Consider the following 19109-nt stretch of genomic DNA (forward strand, 5'->3'; position numbering starts at 1 on the left):
ATGCCTGAGTTTATCCTTCTCCAGCTTGGAAGGCCAGAAGCCGATTGTAACATCCTTGCCTTGCCCTTAATGTAAATTAACAGCACAAAATCATTTGATTAATTACATGTGTTCTCTTCCAAGAACAATCATAAATTAATCGTATTTCTCACCATTGTTCTGTATCCAATTTTAGTTCATGTATCTCAACCACTTCCTGTAATAAATTGTTCAATGTTAAGTGGAGACATTTGCCATCCCTCTCCCTAAGTTCAATAGCAAACTTAAATTGATGACCCTTTCCACTGACTCTGCAACTGTTAGTATTAATTGCTGAAACTTCGTACCTGACACTTCCCCAGGAGCTGTCATTTGCTGTATCAGTTGGTTGTTTCTCTCTTCTCCCCCCCCCCCACCTCCCTCAGCCTTTTTAAAAAATGAAATCCATCCCAAGTGAGAAAATTGTGGAGGATGTGCTTTATTTACATAGGAAGGGGTGACTAAAGTGGAGTTGATTTTTGTTTGTCATTAAAAATTGCTTGGAGGCACCAAAAGATAATTTTAACATAACCTCAGGGTATGCAATACAGCACTTCACTGGAATGTTAAATCACTTAATATTTTGTTTCACTTGTGAACAAGCATGTCAGCAAAATCTTTGACAAACTACTATAGATGTATCCAAACAAGTTGCATCACAGCCTAGTATGGAAACACCAATACACAGGAATGGAGAGAAAGTGGTGGATGCAGCCTAGTCCATCATTGAGCAAATTTACATGGAGCACTGGTGCAGGAAAGCAGCATCCATCTTAAAGGACCCCCACCATCCAGGTCATGCTCTCTTCTCATGACTGCTATTGGGTAGGAAGTATGGAAGCCTTTGAAGCAAATGCAATGTTAGAATTCATTTCAAGAGGACTAGAATATAAAAGCAAGGATGTAATTCTGAGGCTTTATAAGGCACTGGCGAGGCCTCACAGAGTATTGTGAGCAGTTTTGGGCCCCTTATCTTTTTTAAAAAAAATGTGTTGATATTTGAGAGGAGGTTCATGAAAATGATTCCAGGAATGAAAGGGTTATCATATAAAGAGCACTTGATGGCTTTGGGCCTGTACTCATTGGAATTTAGAAGAATGGGGGGGGGGGGTAATCTCACTGAAACCTATTGAATGTCGAAAGGTGTAGATAGAGTGGATGTGGAGAGGATGTTTCCTATAGTCGGGGAGTCTAGGACCAGAGGACACAGATACAGTGGATGAGGAGAGGATGTTTCCTATAGTGCGGGGTGTCTAGGACCAGAGGACATGGATAGAGTGGATGTGGAGAGGATGTTTCCTATAGTCGGGGAGTCTAGGACCAGAGGACAGAGATAGAGTGGATGAGGAGAGGATGTTTCCTATAGTGGGGGAGTCTAGGACCAGAGGACAGAGATAGAGTGGATGTGGAGAGGATGTTTCCTATAGTCGGGGAGTCTAGGACCAGAGGACACAGCCTCAGAATAGAGGGACATCCATTCAGAACCAAGATGAGATGGAATTTCTTTAGCCAGAGGGTGGAGAATCTGTGGAATTCATTGCCACAGGTGGCTGTGGAGGTAAGGTCATTATTTGTATTTCAGGTGGAGGTAGATAGGTTCTTGATTAGTCAGGGTGTGAAAGGTTACGGGGAGAAGGCAGGAGAATGGGGTTGAGAGGAACATGGATCTGCCATGATGGAATGGCACAGCACACTCACTGCTGAACCCTCTGGAGGTGTCGCGGGCCTATCAGTGAAACACTGAGGAAAGAGGGCGTGCACTTGATAACCTAGAAGATGCCACCGCTCACTTGGCCATATCTAGTCCTACATAACATGCCTGATAATTTACTTAGAACTTGGAGGTCATGTGATTTCCAAGTACTTTATTCCAAGTACATTATTCTTGAACTCGTGTGACCAATCACAGATTCTCCAGGAAGCGAGAACATTGATGTCGTGCAAATATTTCCTTAATGAATTGTAATCCTCTAGGAAGCAGTGACAGTAAAATGCTGCTGCTTTGAATGCCGTTCTTAATAGTCCTGCAAGTGGAAAGGTCCTTTAAAAGTTGGTAAGCAATCTTTTTGGGTTTGGATTTTTCCGTGTCTGAAAAGGGGCCAGAATTGCTGCTTCAAAACATGGAAAAAATCACTTTGATTAAATTATCTGTAGAATCTGAGAGCTGCTTAGCATTCCGAAGCAAATAAACAATTGTGAAGGATTTTCAGGTCTGCTTCCAATGTGCTAGAGAATTTGAGGCCAGAATTAATTAGGAAATATAAAGGATAGAAGGCATATAACATGAAACACTATTGTTTTTGTTGCTACTGATGACAAGAGTGGAACAATTCATGGTTCCCCGGAGGCTGCGACGCCAAGTATTTGCAACATGTGGATAAGAATCTCTGCCAGTGCCTGTCTTGTTCACTTTTTAAAAAAATGTTTCTTGTGGCTCTTCATTTTCTCCTTATGTGGGCATGCTTTGCCTTCTCTGGTACCAGGTCCAGATGATATAAGTGAGATCATAACTCAGTATAAATCCACACCCACTATAAACATTTCAAAGTCTGACAATTCTGTTGGTACTCCTGAAATGTCACCTGTCTATTTCCTTCTAGAACTGAAAATTGTAGTTGAATGAGTGTATTGATGAATCAGACAGAGAAAAGGGGGAGGACAAATGTTGAAGAGGAAGTATAAAGGAAAGGATTGTTGAATATTGCAACATTATTGCTCGAGTACGATAAAAGTAGCAAGGTGGAACGTGGCCCATATCTTGATTGTTAGCTGTTACATTCCAGAGCAATGGAAATGGCACATGACGTGTGCAGCACAAAAATCTAAATCTACCTCCTGGCAGTGTGAAAACCCAGGTGTAACCCTGCCCAGTAGCTTACAACAGCACACTTCCCAAATCTTTTAGGTGTGTCAGGACCAGCATGCTTACTGTTTGGAAGCCAGCAAGCTGCAACAAGTCAACACAGCGCAGATTGCCTGTGTCAGTTCTTTAAGATTTTGGATGAATCTGCAAGAAAGGGTGTAACTTCCACACAGGTGAAAGTGCCATATTTAGCAAGGATATGAAATTTGAATTCAGTTTGTAATTTGCCCTTATCAAAGCATCAACCTTAACTATTTAATGTAACCAAAGAATGAATCATTTTCTTTGCACTAAATTGCAAGGAAGTAAAATAAGAGGTGAGGGAATTGAGTTTTCTTTGTACCAGAAGAAGCCAAGAGAGTTCACAGATGCTGTGACTTCCATTTAGGGCATTGAGGCTTCTAAGTCAATGTATCATATTGTGGTATTGGGCAAAATCCATCAGGGAGGACTCAATTTTTAATCCTTGTTTTGTGCTGAAGTTAGATGGGTAAACTAAGTCAACTGTGATCTTGTGACTGGGACCCTCTTTTGTCAAGTGTGTCCAGGTGGTTTCTTAAATCAATATGTGGACGATCCAATGAGATGAGGAGCAGTACTGGACCTGGTGCTGGGTAATAAGCCTTTTGGTGGGTAAACAGTTAGGGAACAGTGACCACAACTTAACTTTCAAGATTGCTATGTGCCTTAGGTATGTGCCTTCTGGGAGAGATTTAAATTGGAGTAGAGCAAATTACAAGGGCATTGGGCAGGAACTAAGAAGAGTTAATTTGGAACACCTTTCTGGCGAGTCTACGTCAGACGTGGAGTGTGCTTAAAGATCAATTCCACAGAGTACAGGAAAGGTATGGTCCTGTTAGAAGGAAGGATGGAAAGATAAGAGAACCTTGGATGTCCAGAGAGGTGATGAAATTAGTCAAGAAGAATAAGGAAAAGTATGTAAAGCCTCAGAAATTAGGATCAAACAGGGCATATGAAGGAGGCAGAGATGAGAGTGCTGGGCCCTTGACTAGTAGCTTAGTGTCCTCTTGAGCCATAGGCGAGGCCCTGGAGCACTGGCAATTGGGTGATGTTGTACCTCTACAGGTGGCCCCCGTTTTTCGAACGTTCGCTTTTTGACAACTCGTTGTTACTAAAGACCTACATTGGTACCTATTTTTGCTAACCAAAGAGGATTTTCGCTTTTGCGGAAAAAAGAAGCCCGCTTTATACGTTTGTTTACCCCGAGAAAGACTACCATGACCGTGAAGCCTTTTGCGGGCAGTTATTTGCGCATGTGTGTACGTGCCGTTTTTTTTCTCCTCCAAATCGATTTTGGCTCACTGTCTTCCCGAGTTTGATAAGTGAAACTACACCATACATACAACATTTCTACTTTATATAGGCTGTATATTTATCATAACATTCCTGCTTTTACTATATGTTCGTGTTATTTTAGGTTTTATGTGCTATTTGGTATGACTTGGTAGGTTATTTTTTGGGTCTGGGAACGCTCAAAAAAATAATCCCGTATAAATTAATGGTAATTGTTTCTTCACTCTATGACATTTCGGCTTACGAATGGTCTCATAGGAACGCTCTACCTTCAGATAGCAGGGGAAACCTATATTTAAGGAAGGAATAAAGGAAAATCTTGGAGACAAGAGCAGTGAGTCTCTTGTCAGTTATAGGAAAATTGCTGGAGAAAATTCTTTGAGATTGGAAACCCATGGCCTAATTAGGGAGAGCCAGCATGGCTTTGTGTGGGGCAGTTCGTGTCTTACCAACTTGATTGAGTTTTTGACAAAGTAATGAAGGGATTGATGAGGGTAGGACAGTGGATATTGTCTACCTGGATTTTAGGCGTTTGACAAAGTCCCTCATAGGAGGCTAATCCAGAATATTAAGAAGCATGGGGTCTATGGCGAATTGGCTGTTTGGATTCAGAACTGGCTTGCACATGGAAGCCAGAGGATAGTGTTTGAAAGGACTTTTTTGAGCTGGAGGACTGTACTTAGTGGTGTGCCTTGGGGATCTGTGCTGGGATCTCTGCTGTTTGTGGTGTATATAAATGACCTGGATGAAAATGTAGATGGGTGGGTTAGTAAATTAGTTGATGAGATACAAAGATTGTTGGAGTTGTGGATGGTGTAGAAGACGGGCAAAGAATACAGCAGGATATAGATCAGTTGCAGATATGAGCAGAGAAATGGCAGATGGAGTTTAACCCAGATAAATGTGAGGTGTTGCACCTTGGCAGGGCAAATGCAAGGAGAAAGTGCACTGTCAAAGACAAGATCCTTAACAGTGTTGCTAAGCAGCAGGATCCTGGGATCCAAGTTCATAGCTCCTTGAAAGTGGTTACGCAAGTCAATAAGGTGATTAACAAGGCTTATGGATGCTTGCTTTTATTAGTCAAGGCATTGAGTTCAAAAGTCAGGAAGTTATGTTGCAACTTTTTAAAACTCTGGTTAGGCCACATCTGGAGTATTGCATACAATTCTGGTCACCCCACTATAGGAAGGATGTCGAGGCTATGGAGAGGGTGCAGAAGAGGTGTAAATGGGATGCTGCCTGGCTAATGGGCATGTGCTATCATGAGAGCCTGGATAAACTTGGGTTGTTTTCTCTGGAACACCAGAGCCTGAGGGGAGATCTGATAGAGGTTTACAAGATTATGAGAGGCATAGATGGAATGGACAGAGAGTATCTGTTTCCTAGGGTTGAAATGTCTAATACCAGAGGGCATGCATTGAAAGTGAGAGGGGGTAGGTTCAAAGGGGAATGTGAGGGGTAAGTTTGTTTTACTCAGAATGGTGGGTGCCTGGAATGTGCTGCCTGGTACGGTGTTAGAGGCAAATACATTGAGGCTTTTAAGAGATGTTTAGATAGGCACATGAATATGAGGAAGGTGGAAGGATATGGACGTTGTGTAGGTAGGAGGGATTAGCGTTTGGTGTTTTTGATTTGCGTTTTAGCTGGTTCAGCACAACATTGTGTGCCAAAGGGCCTGTTCAAACACAAGCAAGCAAACTTCAAAGTTCAAAGTTAATTTTATTATCAACGTACATATGTCACCACATATAACCCTGAGATTCTTTTTCCTGCAGGCATACTCAGCAAATCTATAGACTAGTAACTATAACAGGATCAATGAAAGATCAACCAGAGTGTAGAAGACAGCAAACTGTGCAAATGTAAATATAAATAAATAGCAATAAATAACAAGAACATGAAATAACAAAATAGTCCTTAAAGTGAGATCATTGGTTGTGGGAACATCTCAATGAATGGGCAAGTGAATATAGTTAACTACTTTTGTTCAGGAGCCTGATGGTTGTGCTCTTCTTGAACCTGGTGGTGCGAATCCTGAACCTCTTACTTCTTGACTACCACATCCCTTGGCTGATGAGTTGCTGCTCCTCTTGTGTTCTACCAATTTAATCTAGCTAATCTCTGCCTAATCAGTCTACTCTTCATCATTCGCATGATGGTCGACGTCACTGGTAGCTTTATCAAGCAGCATCTAATGCCAGTGAACTGCATATCTGTGCCAGTGCTACTTTGCTCCAGACCTGGTCCAAACTTAGACCAAAGAGCATAATTTCAGAGGTGAGAATGATTGCCCTTAACCTTGAGACAGGATTTGACTGAATGTAGCGTCAAGGAGCCCTGGTAAAACTGAAATCAATGGGTATAAAGGAGAAAAGATTCCAATGGTTGGAGAAATACTTCACACAAAAGTCAATTATATTAGTCCCTAGACCTAACTGCAGGAGTTCCTCAGGGCAGTGTCCTTGGACCAACCATTTTAAGCTGTTTTATCTGTGACCTTCTTTCCATCACATGATGTTCACTGATCATAGAATAACATTCAGACCCATTCACAGCTTCTGAGTCAGTGAAGCCCAATTCTATGTGCAGCAAGACTGAACCAACATATAAGGGGGACATCTGGCAAGTAATGTTTGTGCATGACACAATAACGTTGCAGTGTAACCTTATTACAGTTCCAGTGACCAGAGTTTAATTCTGCCAAAGTCTCTAAGGAGTTTGTACGTTTTCTCCATGACTGCATGGGTTTCCTCTGGGTGCTTGGGTTTCCTCTCATCTCCCAAAGACATGGGTTAGTAGATTAATTGGTCTTATTAAATGTCTATTATGCTGCTGCCATTTTTTGGCAGCAATGAAGGTCCTCCATTTGTCTGTATGAAAGGATTCTTCATTGCTGTTTCTGCAAGAATTGTTTTTTGACCAGTCAGGGACATTGGCCCTGAGTTGAACCCCCAAACCTGAACGACTGGTGGGGGGGGGGGCACTCTTAGTATGGCCTCCCAAACCGAAGCATTGCAGTTACTCAAACGGGCAATTGTGACAGCACCTCCCAAACCGAGGATCTCTATCCCTAAGAAGTGCAGTAGGAATGTGAGGACACCACCACCCACAGGATCTCTTCCTTCCCCAAACAGTCCTCTGTTTTAATTTGTAAAGATCTATGATCCTTCATCATCACTGGGTCAAATTCCTGGAACTCCTTCCCCCATGGGTTGTTGGACCTGTACTGTTCTATGTTTGAAGGTTTTTATTTTTAAGTTTGACAAAATGCACCTTTAAATTTGAGAGAGACATTTTTTTGTTTGTTTAATTAAGCCTCTGTGAAGCAGCTTGGAATATTTGCAAGAGCTGTATGAATGCAAATATTTCAACATACAACCCTTCATATATTTATGACATGCAAAGTATCTTTGCAGAATTCCACCCCATTAAGGTGTGTATTTTGTGATTTGGTCCCCGTGCTTAATTGTATTTGTTCATTGGGTTGTTTTGTGAATGGACAGGCCTCGAGTGTCCAGTTTTGAACCTGACGAGTAGGACTTTTGAGGCAGCAGGACATCTTTTTGAAAACAGCTGGTGAGAACAAATAGTGCTGCTATTGGGTGTAAAATTTTGAGTTGGAGTTATGAGGCCTGGTATCATAAATGCGCTGTGACAAAGTTATGAAGGTTAATTTAATCTGCTATTGACATCTTCATTATGCTTATTATTTCTTCTGGTTTGTTCCTTTCCTTTACTGAATGTGGGTGTCACTAATGTGGCTGAAGTTTATTGGCCTTGAATGATGTTTGTGTGTTGCTGGAAATGCAGAATTTTAAACCTGGAAACAATGAATGTTTATAGCATTATTTTTTGAAGTTAGGATGGAGTGTGATTTGAAGATGATCCTGCAGTTAGAGGTTACCAGGCACCTGCTGCTCTCCTTTTTTTTTCAAGGTGGAAAAGGTCATATGTTTTAGAAACAGGAGACTGCAGTTACTGAAATCTGGAGCAACAACCAATCTGCTGGAGGATCAAGCAGCATCTGTGTTGATGTTTCGTGTTGAAACCCTGCATCAAGGCTGTGACCCGTTGTAGAGTGTTCAAGTTCAAGTTTATTGCATGCAGTTGAATGACAAACACTCATTTGAGTGAAAATCTGAAACAACGTTCTTCCGGACCAAGGTGCACAACATAGTTCAAGTAACTCACACATAACATGTAAAGTAATATTGCCACAAATAAATTAACAAATGCTACAATGTATTCTAGAAAATTGACATTTAGCATAAGGTGCATTATGACACAAGTTTAACAAAGTAAACAGTGTAACACTACTGGCACTTCATGTGTGATTAGACCTGGGTGGTGGCAGGAATTTCAGTAGTCTCATGGCTTGGGGAAATAAGCTGTTTCCCATCCTAACAATTCTTGTCCTAATGCTTTAGTACTTCCTGCCTCATGTAGGGGATCAAAGAGATAGGATGGATCCTTGCCCATGCTAAGGGCCTAGCGTATGCAGTTCTCCTGATTTTAAAAAATCTGGATGGAAGGGAGACCCTGATGTTCCTCTCAGCAATCTCCACAATCTTTTGTAGGATCTTGTGGTCAGATGCATTGTAATTCCTGTACCAGACGGTGATGAAGCTGATCAGGACACTCGATGGTGCTCCTGTAAAAATTGGTTTGGGGGGGTGGGTGGCGATGTGCTTTCTTGACTAAAGAGGTGATGTTGAGGGACCAGTTGAGATTGTCTGTTATGTGCACTCCCAGAACCTTGGTGCTCCTAACTCCTCCCATGGAGGAACCGTTAGCCGAGTGTTGATGGTGTATACTGTACCCTTCCACCGTGGTGATTGAGATGATGAAAGTGTGGATTGCCAGTCAAGACCTGGATTGTGTCGATTTAATTCAAATTAACTTATTTATCACACGTACATTGAAATATACAGTGAAATGCATCATTTTTGTTAACAACCAATGAAATCGAAGGATGTGCTGAGGCAGCCCGCAAGTGTTGGCACATATTCCGGTGCAAATGTAGTATGGCCACAGTGTTCAGCAGAACAACACAAACAGCAACAACACAAAATGATAACAAAACAAGCCTCTTTACTCCCTTGCACCTACTCTCACCGAAAGACAGGCCTCCAACCCCAAGACATTTTCACCTCCAGGACTCCACTCCAAGGCCCAGATTCAAAGGCATCATGCCTCTGACTTATGGACACACCGGCCCAGGGGCCTTGACATCCGGACTTGCCAAATTCAGTCTTCAACCTTCAGACTTTGACCCAAGTGTCAGAATATCATCAGAGATGCAGATATCCAGGCAAGTGGAGTGTTCTGTCACCTACTGACTTGCACATCTTTGAGATGAAGGAGGAAACTGGAGCCACCCGGGTTAAAAATAGATCATTTGTTATTTGCACAGTACAATCTTAAATGGAGACCTGGAAGTGTTTTTCCACTTCATTAAAGGTGGTAGGACATGTTTAAAAGTGGATTTTGTTTTAAAAATACACTATACACTATCTGGCTTTATTTATAGGCACAGATCACAAAAACAAGGAAGTTCTGCTTAAACTTTAGTATAAATTGTTGAAGAGATTCACCTAGAACATTGTGTTCAGTTCAGGGCAGAACACATTAGGAAAAACATGGGCTTGGAGAGGATGTCACTGAGATACATTGCACTGATAACACAAATGTAGAGCTTGACTTGTGTTATAACACTGGAGAAGCTGCTATTGTTCTTGGGACAGTGATGATTTAGGAGCTTTTTAGTGAAGTTGGCTGAGATTACAATCCTCTTAAGTCTCTTTCGATTTTTTTATTTCATCAGGAGTTTGAGGAGATTTGGTCTGTCACCAAAGATGCTTGCAAATTTCTACAGAGGATTCCAGAGTACTCTAGAGAGGAATCCAACTGGCTGTATCACTTTCTTAGTTATCATAGTTATCATTGTCTTAGTTGTTGGGGGGGGGGGGGGGGGTGACTGCTACTGCACAGGATTGCAGTAAGCTGAGTAAGGTGCACAGAGTTGTAAACTTAAGTCAGCTCCATCATGGGTACCATGTTCTGTAGTATCCAGGACATCTTCAAGGAGCGATGCCTCAAAAAGGCAGCATCTATCATTGCCCTGTTCTCATTGTTACTGTCAGGGAGGAGATACAGGAGCCTAAAGGCACACACTCAGCGATTCAGGAACAGCTTCTTCCCCTCTGCCATTCAATTCCTAAATGGACTTTGAACCCTTGGACACTACTTCACTACTTTTTTATTTCTGTCTTTACACCACTTATTTAGTTTAACTATTTAAGTGTGTGTGTGTGTATGTGTATATTTATATGTGTGTGTGTATGTATGTGTATATATTAATATGTATGTATATGTATGTGTGTATATGTATGTATATATAACATTACATACTTACTATAAATTGCATTTGGTTTTTCTCTTGTGTATTGCATTGTACCGCTGCTCCAAAGTTAACAAATTCCATGACGTGCTGGTGATATTCAACCTGATTCTAATTATATTAGCACCTCCACACCAGACAGCATTGCAAACTGTCACAATGCTCTTCTCGGTACACCTGTATAAATTTGCTAAAGTCTTTGACACATCAAATTTCCTCAACTAAAATACTTCCATCTTCCTCTTTTTATCTGCCTACATCTGTCATCTTCCTGCTTTCTCCCAACTCCAGCCCTTCCCCTCTCCTACCTGGCTTCATCAGTTTGCCATTCTTCACCGTTTCACCTCCTTGGTCCACCAATCACCTTTGGCCCCTGTTGCACCACTCCCTCTCTTTTCTCCAACTATCTTTTCTCTCCATTCTTGGTTCTGATAAAGGGTCTTGACCAAAAACATCAGCAATTACTTTGCCCCCCTACAGATGTTACTTGATCCACCAAGTTCCTCCAGGTAACTCTATCTACAGTCACTTGCGTCTATCGAAACTATGCTGCCCATATCCTAACTTGCATGTCATTCCACTCGTCCAATACTTCTGTGCACAATGACCCACGTCGCTGCTGGTTTTTAAAATTTCATCCTTGCTTTCAAATCCTTCCGTGGTCTTATCCTTTTTTACCTCCATCCCTGCCAACCTCGGAGATCTCTCTGCTCCTTCAGTTCTGGCCTCCTGCTCAAGCTTTATTTATCACATGTATGTACATTGAAACATACAGCAAAATGTAATGTTTGTATTAATGACCAATGCAGTCCAAGGATGCGCTGGGGGCAGTCCGCAAGAGTTGCCACACTTCCAGTGCCAACATAGCATGCTCACAACTTACTAACCTTTAGATGTACTACTTTGGGATGCAGAGGAAACCCACATGGTCATGGAGAGAACGTACAAACTTCTTGCATACAGCAGCTGGAATTGAATCATGATTGCTGGCACTGTAAAGCATTACGCTAAATGCTACACAAGCATGCTGCCTACAAGCATAATGCTCTGCCTTGCCAACCGTGCTTCCAGCTGCTAAGATCCTAAGCACCCTCCTTAAACCCTCCTGTTTCTCTACCCTTCCACGGCTTGATGTCAGAATATGTTTGGTCCCTGAATACTTTAGGACAATTTCACTGTGTTGAGGTTGTTGATAATGATATGAAGTTGTTGATAATGGGTAAACAGTTGAAAGAGAAACATTTACAAGGCTGTGGGGAAAGAACAGGAAGAAGGGACTGAGCATCTCATTCAAAGCATGAACACAATTGACAGACCAAATGGCCTCCTTATACATTATATCAATGTTTAAATCTAAGCACTAATTGTAAAACTCAGTAACCAGTGAATTGGATAGAATGGTTGAGTATAGAAAAATTACAGCTAGTTGACCTCCTTCCATATTTCACAAGCCAATCTTCCTGAGCATTTTGCTTAAGTAGCAGTTCTTTGCACCACTTGATGGTGACTTTTGACATGGGAGGCAACTGCAAGGAGTATGATCTAGCATAAGCTGGTCTCGTCTTCTACCCCACACATAGACTTATGATTTATGTATTCAGTGTGTATATATGTGTGTGTGTGTATATATATGTACAGTGGTGCTAGAAAGTTTATAAACCTTAAAGAATTTTCTCTATTTCTGCATAAAATATGATCAGATCTTCACGCAACTCCTAGAACTAGATATAAAACACAAAAAAAATTATACTTGTTTCATTTGTTTATTGAGAAAAATGATCCAATATTCCTTGTATTTGTTGGGGAAAAGTATGTGAACCTTTGGGGTAATGCCTTCTACAAAAGCTATTTGTAGTTGGGTGTTCTGATCAATGAGTTTAGATTGGATGTGTGGGTTGTAGAGGTGCTCTGCCCTAGAAAAAAGACACACAGTCAGGTTACTAACAGACCCTGCCCTTCTCAAGAAAGATCTGTTTATGTGCTCCATGTCTCAATCAAAATAACTTTCAGAGGACTTTAGAAGAATTGTAGAGATGCATGAAGCTGGAAAAGGCTACAAAAGCATTTCTAAAGACCTGAGAGTTCATCAGTCCACAGTAAGAGAAATTGTCTACAAATGGAGGAAACTCAGTACTGTTGCTACTCTCTCTAGGAGTGGGCGTCCTGCAAAGATCACACCAAGAGCACAACGTGCAATGCTGAAGGAGGTCAAAAAGAACCCAAGGGTAACGGCAAAAGACCTGCAGAAATCTCTAGAACTTGCTAAGGTTTCTGTTCAAATGTCCACCATAAGAAAAACACTGGACAAGAAAGGTGTTCATGGAAGGACACCACAGAGGAAACAAATTCTCTCCAAAAAAAAATATGGCTGCACATCTCAAGTTTGCAGAAGGCCACCTGGATGTTCTATAACATTTCTGGGACAATGTTCTGTGGACAGATGAAACAAAAGTTGAACCTTTTGGCAGAAATGCACACTGCTATGTTTGGAGGGAAAAGGGCACTGTACACCAACACCAACACCTCATCCCAACTGTGAAGAGCATAGTGGAAGGAGCATCATGGTTTGGGGCTGCTTTGCTGCCTCAGGGCCTGGACAGCTTGCAATCATTGAGGGAACAATGAATTCAAAATTGTATCAAGACACTTACAGGAGAATGTTAGGGTAGCAGTCCATCACCTGAAGCTTAATATAAGTTGGATAATGCAACAATACAATGATCCCAAAGACAAGAGTAAATCAACAACAGAATGGTTTAAGTTTGGAATGGCCGAGTTAAATTCCTGACCTTAATCCTATAGGAATGTTATGGAAGGAACTGAGGCAAGCAGTTCATGCATGGAAGCAACTTTGTAAGGAGGAATGGCCTAAAATTCCTCCAAACCAATGTGCAGGACTGATCAACAGTTACTGGAAACATTTGGTTGAAGTTATTGCTGTACAAAGGGGTCACACCAGTTACTGAAAGCAAAGGTTCACAAACTTTTTACAACAAACACACGTAATATTGGATAATTTTTCTCAATAAATAAATGAACCAGTATATTTTTTGTTATTTATTAAGGTTTTCTTTATTTAGTTCTGAGACTTGTTTGAAGATCTGATCATATTTTAGGTCATGTTCATGCAGAAATAGAGAGAATTCTATAAGGTTCTCAAACTTTCTAGCATCACAAGTGTGTGTGCTCCCCCTAAAATTACAACAAAAGTGCACAGTTGCAAAAGAATGTGCATGGACGAACCAAACCAAAACCTGCTACTCATACATTTATGGTAAGATGAAAGGGGAAAATTTAAATGTTTTTACACAGAATAGGGGATAACTGAAATGTGCTGCCTGTGTTGCTATCTAAGACCCTCTTCAATGACATGTGTTTAAGAGGCTCTTAGATAGGTATATGAATGTGCAGAGAAATGGATATTGTATAGGCAGAAGGGATTAGTTTAGTTGGGTGTTTAATTTGTTTGGCGTAACATTATGACCCAAAGGTTGCTGCACTTCTCGGTCATGAGCTGTTGGAGATTTGTGATGTTGTTCTTACCCCACCACCTCACTTTGTTCCCACCTCTAAAAGGAATAGTTCTTGGCAGTCCTTTGGGATAGATGGTGGCTTGCTTCGGCTCCAGTTCTGGGGTGACTGAGGTTACTGTGGGAGCTGTAGACTCTTCTACAGATGGGACAAGTGGTGGGTAGTGAGATGGAAGGGTGGCCAGTTTGTCAGGTGGTGCACACCTTACAAAGGGCTTACAAAGAGCACTGCCACAATAAAGTAGCATCAGTCATCAAGGACTCCCACTATCCAGGCTATGCTCTCTTCTTGTTTCTACCATCAGGAAGGAGGTACAGGAGCCTTAGGTCCCACACCACCAGGCTCAGAAACAGTTATTACCCTACAACCGTTGGGCTCCCGAACCAGCATGGATAACTTCACTCACCACAATGCTGAACTGATTCCTCAAAATATGGTCTCACTTTCAAAGACTCTACAGCTCATGTTCTCCAAATTATTTGTCGTCTTTTGCAATTCAGTTGTTTGTTAGACTCTATGTACAGTTTTTCATAAATTCTATTGTATTTCTTTATTTTCCTATAAATGAATCTCAAGGTAATATATGAAGACATGTACATACTTTGATAATAAATTTACTTTGAACTTCTGTGTGCTGCTGGTGCACAGTTTCTCGGTTCTCAATGCCAGCCCAAACACACCTCCCCACTTTGAGCAGTTCCTAGCCAGGGATTTCCAGGACTCATTGGAAATGTTGCATTGAGCATTATTTGCATCTTTTCCTCTGCCTTCCTTGTAATCTCCTGTTACTGAAATCTAGTATCATACAAATGATGTGGCCTGCCCTATGCAACTAACTGTGTGTGAACAGGACCTCCATGCTGAGGACCTTGCCCTGGGATGGCAAACTGACATAGATTCCCTTGTCCTTCCCAGTGAATGTGAAAAGTTTAGCGGAGACTGTTGGTGTCTGTGGAGGTGCCTACTGTGGTAGGTCTGGGTTTCAGAATTGTATAGGAGGGGTGGTGTTAGATGGAGAGGTTGAAGGAGGCTCAGCAACATGCTGACAAGCATGACTGTGCTCTGTAACTCATTGTAGCCCCAGCATCCCACTGCCAGCCAAGAATGAGGATAAACTCATCCAGGAAAGAGAGGCAGCCAGCACCCACTAGAAGGAACATTTCTTACACCACCTTTGTGTAAATGTGTCCAACTGCTTAGCACTAACTTTCTCAATGTAATGAGTTCAGAATGATCTGGCATTCATCATTTCAAAGAGACATTGTATGCTGTCTTCATTTGTTATTTTTGAAGATAGATTTGAAAGAATAAGGAATAAATAAATGAACTGCATGACTTCTGGGAAGTTTTAAAGCCTTTTGGGGAAGTTTGTAAAACCAGTACTGGTTTTGGACTTTGTCCCTGACCCATGTGCTTTATAAACATGCTCAAAATTGGAAGGAAGCCTTGGCTGCACATCAAAAATGTGACAAATTCAGATTTCTTGTTACTGCATTGACTAATCTGTGTATACTGCAGAGCAAGTAAAGTTTAGCAATCTCATTGGGGGGGGGGTGGATAGGTTTGTTTTTGGAGGGTAAACAATCGAGAGAAGTAAGAAAGCAATCAAACTGTCGAATGGTGTGCATTTAGAGAGGAATAGTGCGGACCTAAATGTCGGCATCAACCATAACTGATCCATGGCTTTAATCCTGTGCGGACAGTAGAAAGCAGTGCATGGCCAAGTGCCATTTTTCATGTTGTACATCTAGTGTTTTGAAAATACATTCTGTGTGGTGGAACTAGAACCTGTTCAGCCAAAACAAAACCTTGCCAGTAATATGTATATCCACAAGTGCTTTTTTAGGATTTCTTTTGTATCAGTAGGAAATTTTAAAAAGATTTCATTATCATCAGTACTTGAAAGAGGGTGGGGGGAGGTGTAGTGGAATCCAGTTCTGCCTCATTACAGTTTGAACTGTGCTGTTAACCTGGGACTATAAACAAATGAGAGGACAAGCTTCATGTGTACTCAGTAAGGCGTGCAAACACGGCTCAATCAACATAGTAAGTACATGAAGTGCTGCAAGGCCAGCAGATTCAACTGAATGTGGAGCTTTGTTAATGTAGCCAACTGACACCCCTCTTCCACTATAAACCCACAGTTTACAGACATCGCACAAGAAATAGAGATACTGTCGAGAAATAGGGGATAGTGTTGCCACAATTGAACTGCGCCGTCTTGATATCTGTGACACTATTTTCTACCTTTTGTTCTCCCCTCTCACTATCCCTGTGTACTTGTGTATGGAAGGATGTACCAGATGGCATGCAGACAAAAGCTTTTCACTGTATCTCTGTACATGGGACAATACGAGCCAAAAAGCAACCTCCAGTTTATATTTTTAAAAAATCTGAGCAGAGCAGTGGTGCAGCCACTTCAAAGAACCAGCTGTCCGTGAAGAGTTTGCATATTCTTCCTGTAAGTCTCTGGCTTTTTCTCCCACATCACAAAGATGTGCTAATTAGTACCTTAATTGGCTGCTTGTAGGTGGGCAGTAAGAGAATCTGGGTGCAGCTGAAGGGCATTGAAAGGAAACAGATTTTGGGGAGATAGGTAGGGGAATGGGACAAATGTGAGTCTGCATGGATTTGATGAGTCAAATGATTGCCTTCTGCTTTGTGAGGAAATGTGTTTCTGTTGACCTTGTCTGGTGGTCATTGTGTGCATTACTCCCCTTCTGTTCCTCTTGTAGGCTGATGCAAAGTTCAATTCCAGGAAAACTTCACTTGCTGAGGCTAAGGAGTCTTGTGTGAAGAAACTGATGCAACAGCAACAAGAGGTAAAACACAAGGTCAAAACGCACAGTTACTCATTGTTGTCACCAGTACATGAATTATGAGAGGAATCTCTGAAAACAATGGCACTTAAAACAACATTACAAAAAAAACTTTACATTTGGACACTTCGTTTTATAAATTGTCTCTTCCAAGGTCTCCCTGTAGTATCCATAGGGATTGCATATTTCGACACCATTATATGCAAAAGTTGGAAGAAAAAGTATTACACTGGTGGATATTCTTCAACCAGATCTTTACAGTAATTGACTAAGAATGTAATATGTTAAGTATAATTATTTAGTTATTCTAAGAAAAAATATGGAATGCTTGAGTATTTTGCTTGATAAATTTATATTGATATATTTTTTAAAAAGTCCAACCCCTCACCACTTTTTAAATGATCAGGAAATGTAAAAAGGAAAATAATTAGATTTGTTATTGAAGTGAATTACAAGATTGTTGAATGATGCACAATGAAAGTATTTAAATATCATTTCCTTAAATAAACAGGCACAAAGGGAACTAGTGAAGTTAAAACATTTGCATCCAGACAGAAATACAAAAACATGCTTCCTTAAAAATAATTGAGATTTCAATATTCAAATTGGATTTTGAAGTTTGGGTGTGTTTTAAAGCTGGCATCAAAACATAACAACTTGGTTTTGTCAAACACATTTACCAAAAACATAGAAGCATAATTAGGCCACTTGTTTCATTGAATCTGCTCCACCATTCCATAATGGCTGATTTAATATCCCTGTCAACCTCATTCTTCTGCCTTCACCCCATAACCTTTGACACCCTGACCAATCAAGAACTTATCAACCTCCACCTTAAATACACCCAATGACTTGGCTTTTACAACTCCTCTGGAAATGAATGACTGCTAACATTCTACAGACTCACCAACTAAAGAAATTCCTTCTAATCTCTGTTCTAACTGGACATATCTCTATTCTGAGGCTGTGCCTGCTAGTCTTGTACTCCCCCACTATAGGAAACATCCTTTCCATATCCACTCTATCTAAGCCTTTCAATACTCAATAGGTTTCAATGAGGTTCCCACCTCATTCATCTAAACTCCAATGAGTATAGGCCCCGAGTCATCAAATGTTCCACGTACATTAACCCTTTCATTTCTGGAATAATTTTTTGTGAGCCTCCTCTGGACCCTCTCCAGTGCCAGCACATCTTTTCTTAGATAAAGGGCACTAAACTGCTCACAATGCTCCAAGTGTGGTATGACTTGTGTCTTCTAAACCCTCAGTATTACATCCTTTTGTATTTTAGTCCTCTGGAAATGAATGCTAACATTGCCTTTACCTTCCTTACCACCAACTGAACCTGTATGTTAACCTTTAGTACAGGGTTTCCCAACCTGGGGGTCCATGGACCCCTCAGTTAATAGTTAATAGTTCATGGCTTAAAAAAGGCTAGGAACACCTGCTTTAGGGAATCCTGCACAAGGAATCCCAAGTCCCTTTGCACCTTTAATTTTAGATTTTTCTCCCCATTTAGAAAATGGTCCATGCCTTCATTCTTTCTACCAAAGTGCATGACCATACACTTCCCTATATTCCATCAGTCCTTATGCAGACTCCCTGCTTCCTTCCCAGTGCAGGTGGCCTCCGTTTTTCGAATGTTCGCTTTACAACAACTCGCTGTTACGAAAGACCTACATTAGTACCTGTTTTGGCTACCCAAAGAGGATTTTCACTTTTACGAAAAAAAACACCCGCTTTATACGTGTGTTACCCCGAGGAAGACTACAATGACCGTGAAGCCTTGTGCGGGCAGTTGTTTGCATATGCGTGTACGTGCCGATTTTTTTTTTTCTCTCTCCAAATCAATTTCAGCTCGCTGTCTTCCCGATTTTGATAAATGAAACTACACTGTACATACACTATTTCTACTTTATATAGGCTGTATATTTATCATATCATTCCTGCTTTTACTATATGTTCGTGTTATTTTAGGCTTTATGTGTTATTTGGTTTGATTTGGTAAGTTATTTTCTGGGTCTGGGAACGCTCAAAAATTTTTCCCATATAAATTAATGGTAATTGGTTCTTCACTTTACGACATTTCGGCTTACAAACGGTTTCATAGGAACACTCTACCTTCAGATAGCAGGGGAAACCTGTACCTGCCTTTCCACCTGTC

At 41.1% G+C, this 19109-nt stretch overlaps 1 protein-coding gene across 2 annotated transcripts in view; it reads left to right on the top strand.

Moving 5' to 3' along the window:
* LOC132384619 (leucine-rich repeat flightless-interacting protein 1-like) overlaps window positions 1-19109 on the top strand; it is a 40087-nt gene that overhangs the window by 4483 nt on the left and 16495 nt on the right. The window contains exons 1-2 of one of the 2 annotated variants that reach the window (XM_059955892.1): window positions 5871-8359; window positions 16862-16948. In XM_059955892.1, the coding sequence (XP_059811875.1) occupies window positions 16931-16948 (18 nt within the window). In that variant the 5' untranslated portion in view covers window positions 5871-8359; window positions 16862-16930. Of the gene's footprint in view, window positions 1-5870; window positions 8360-16861; window positions 16949-19109 lie in introns of those variants that run through there. The other variant, XM_059955891.1, reaches the window with a different exon arrangement.

This window comes from Hypanus sabinus, chromosome X1, assembly GCF_030144855.1.
Source record: "Hypanus sabinus isolate sHypSab1 chromosome X1, sHypSab1.hap1, whole genome shotgun sequence".
NCBI classification, from domain to species: domain Eukaryota; kingdom Metazoa; phylum Chordata; class Chondrichthyes; order Myliobatiformes; family Dasyatidae; genus Hypanus; species Hypanus sabinus.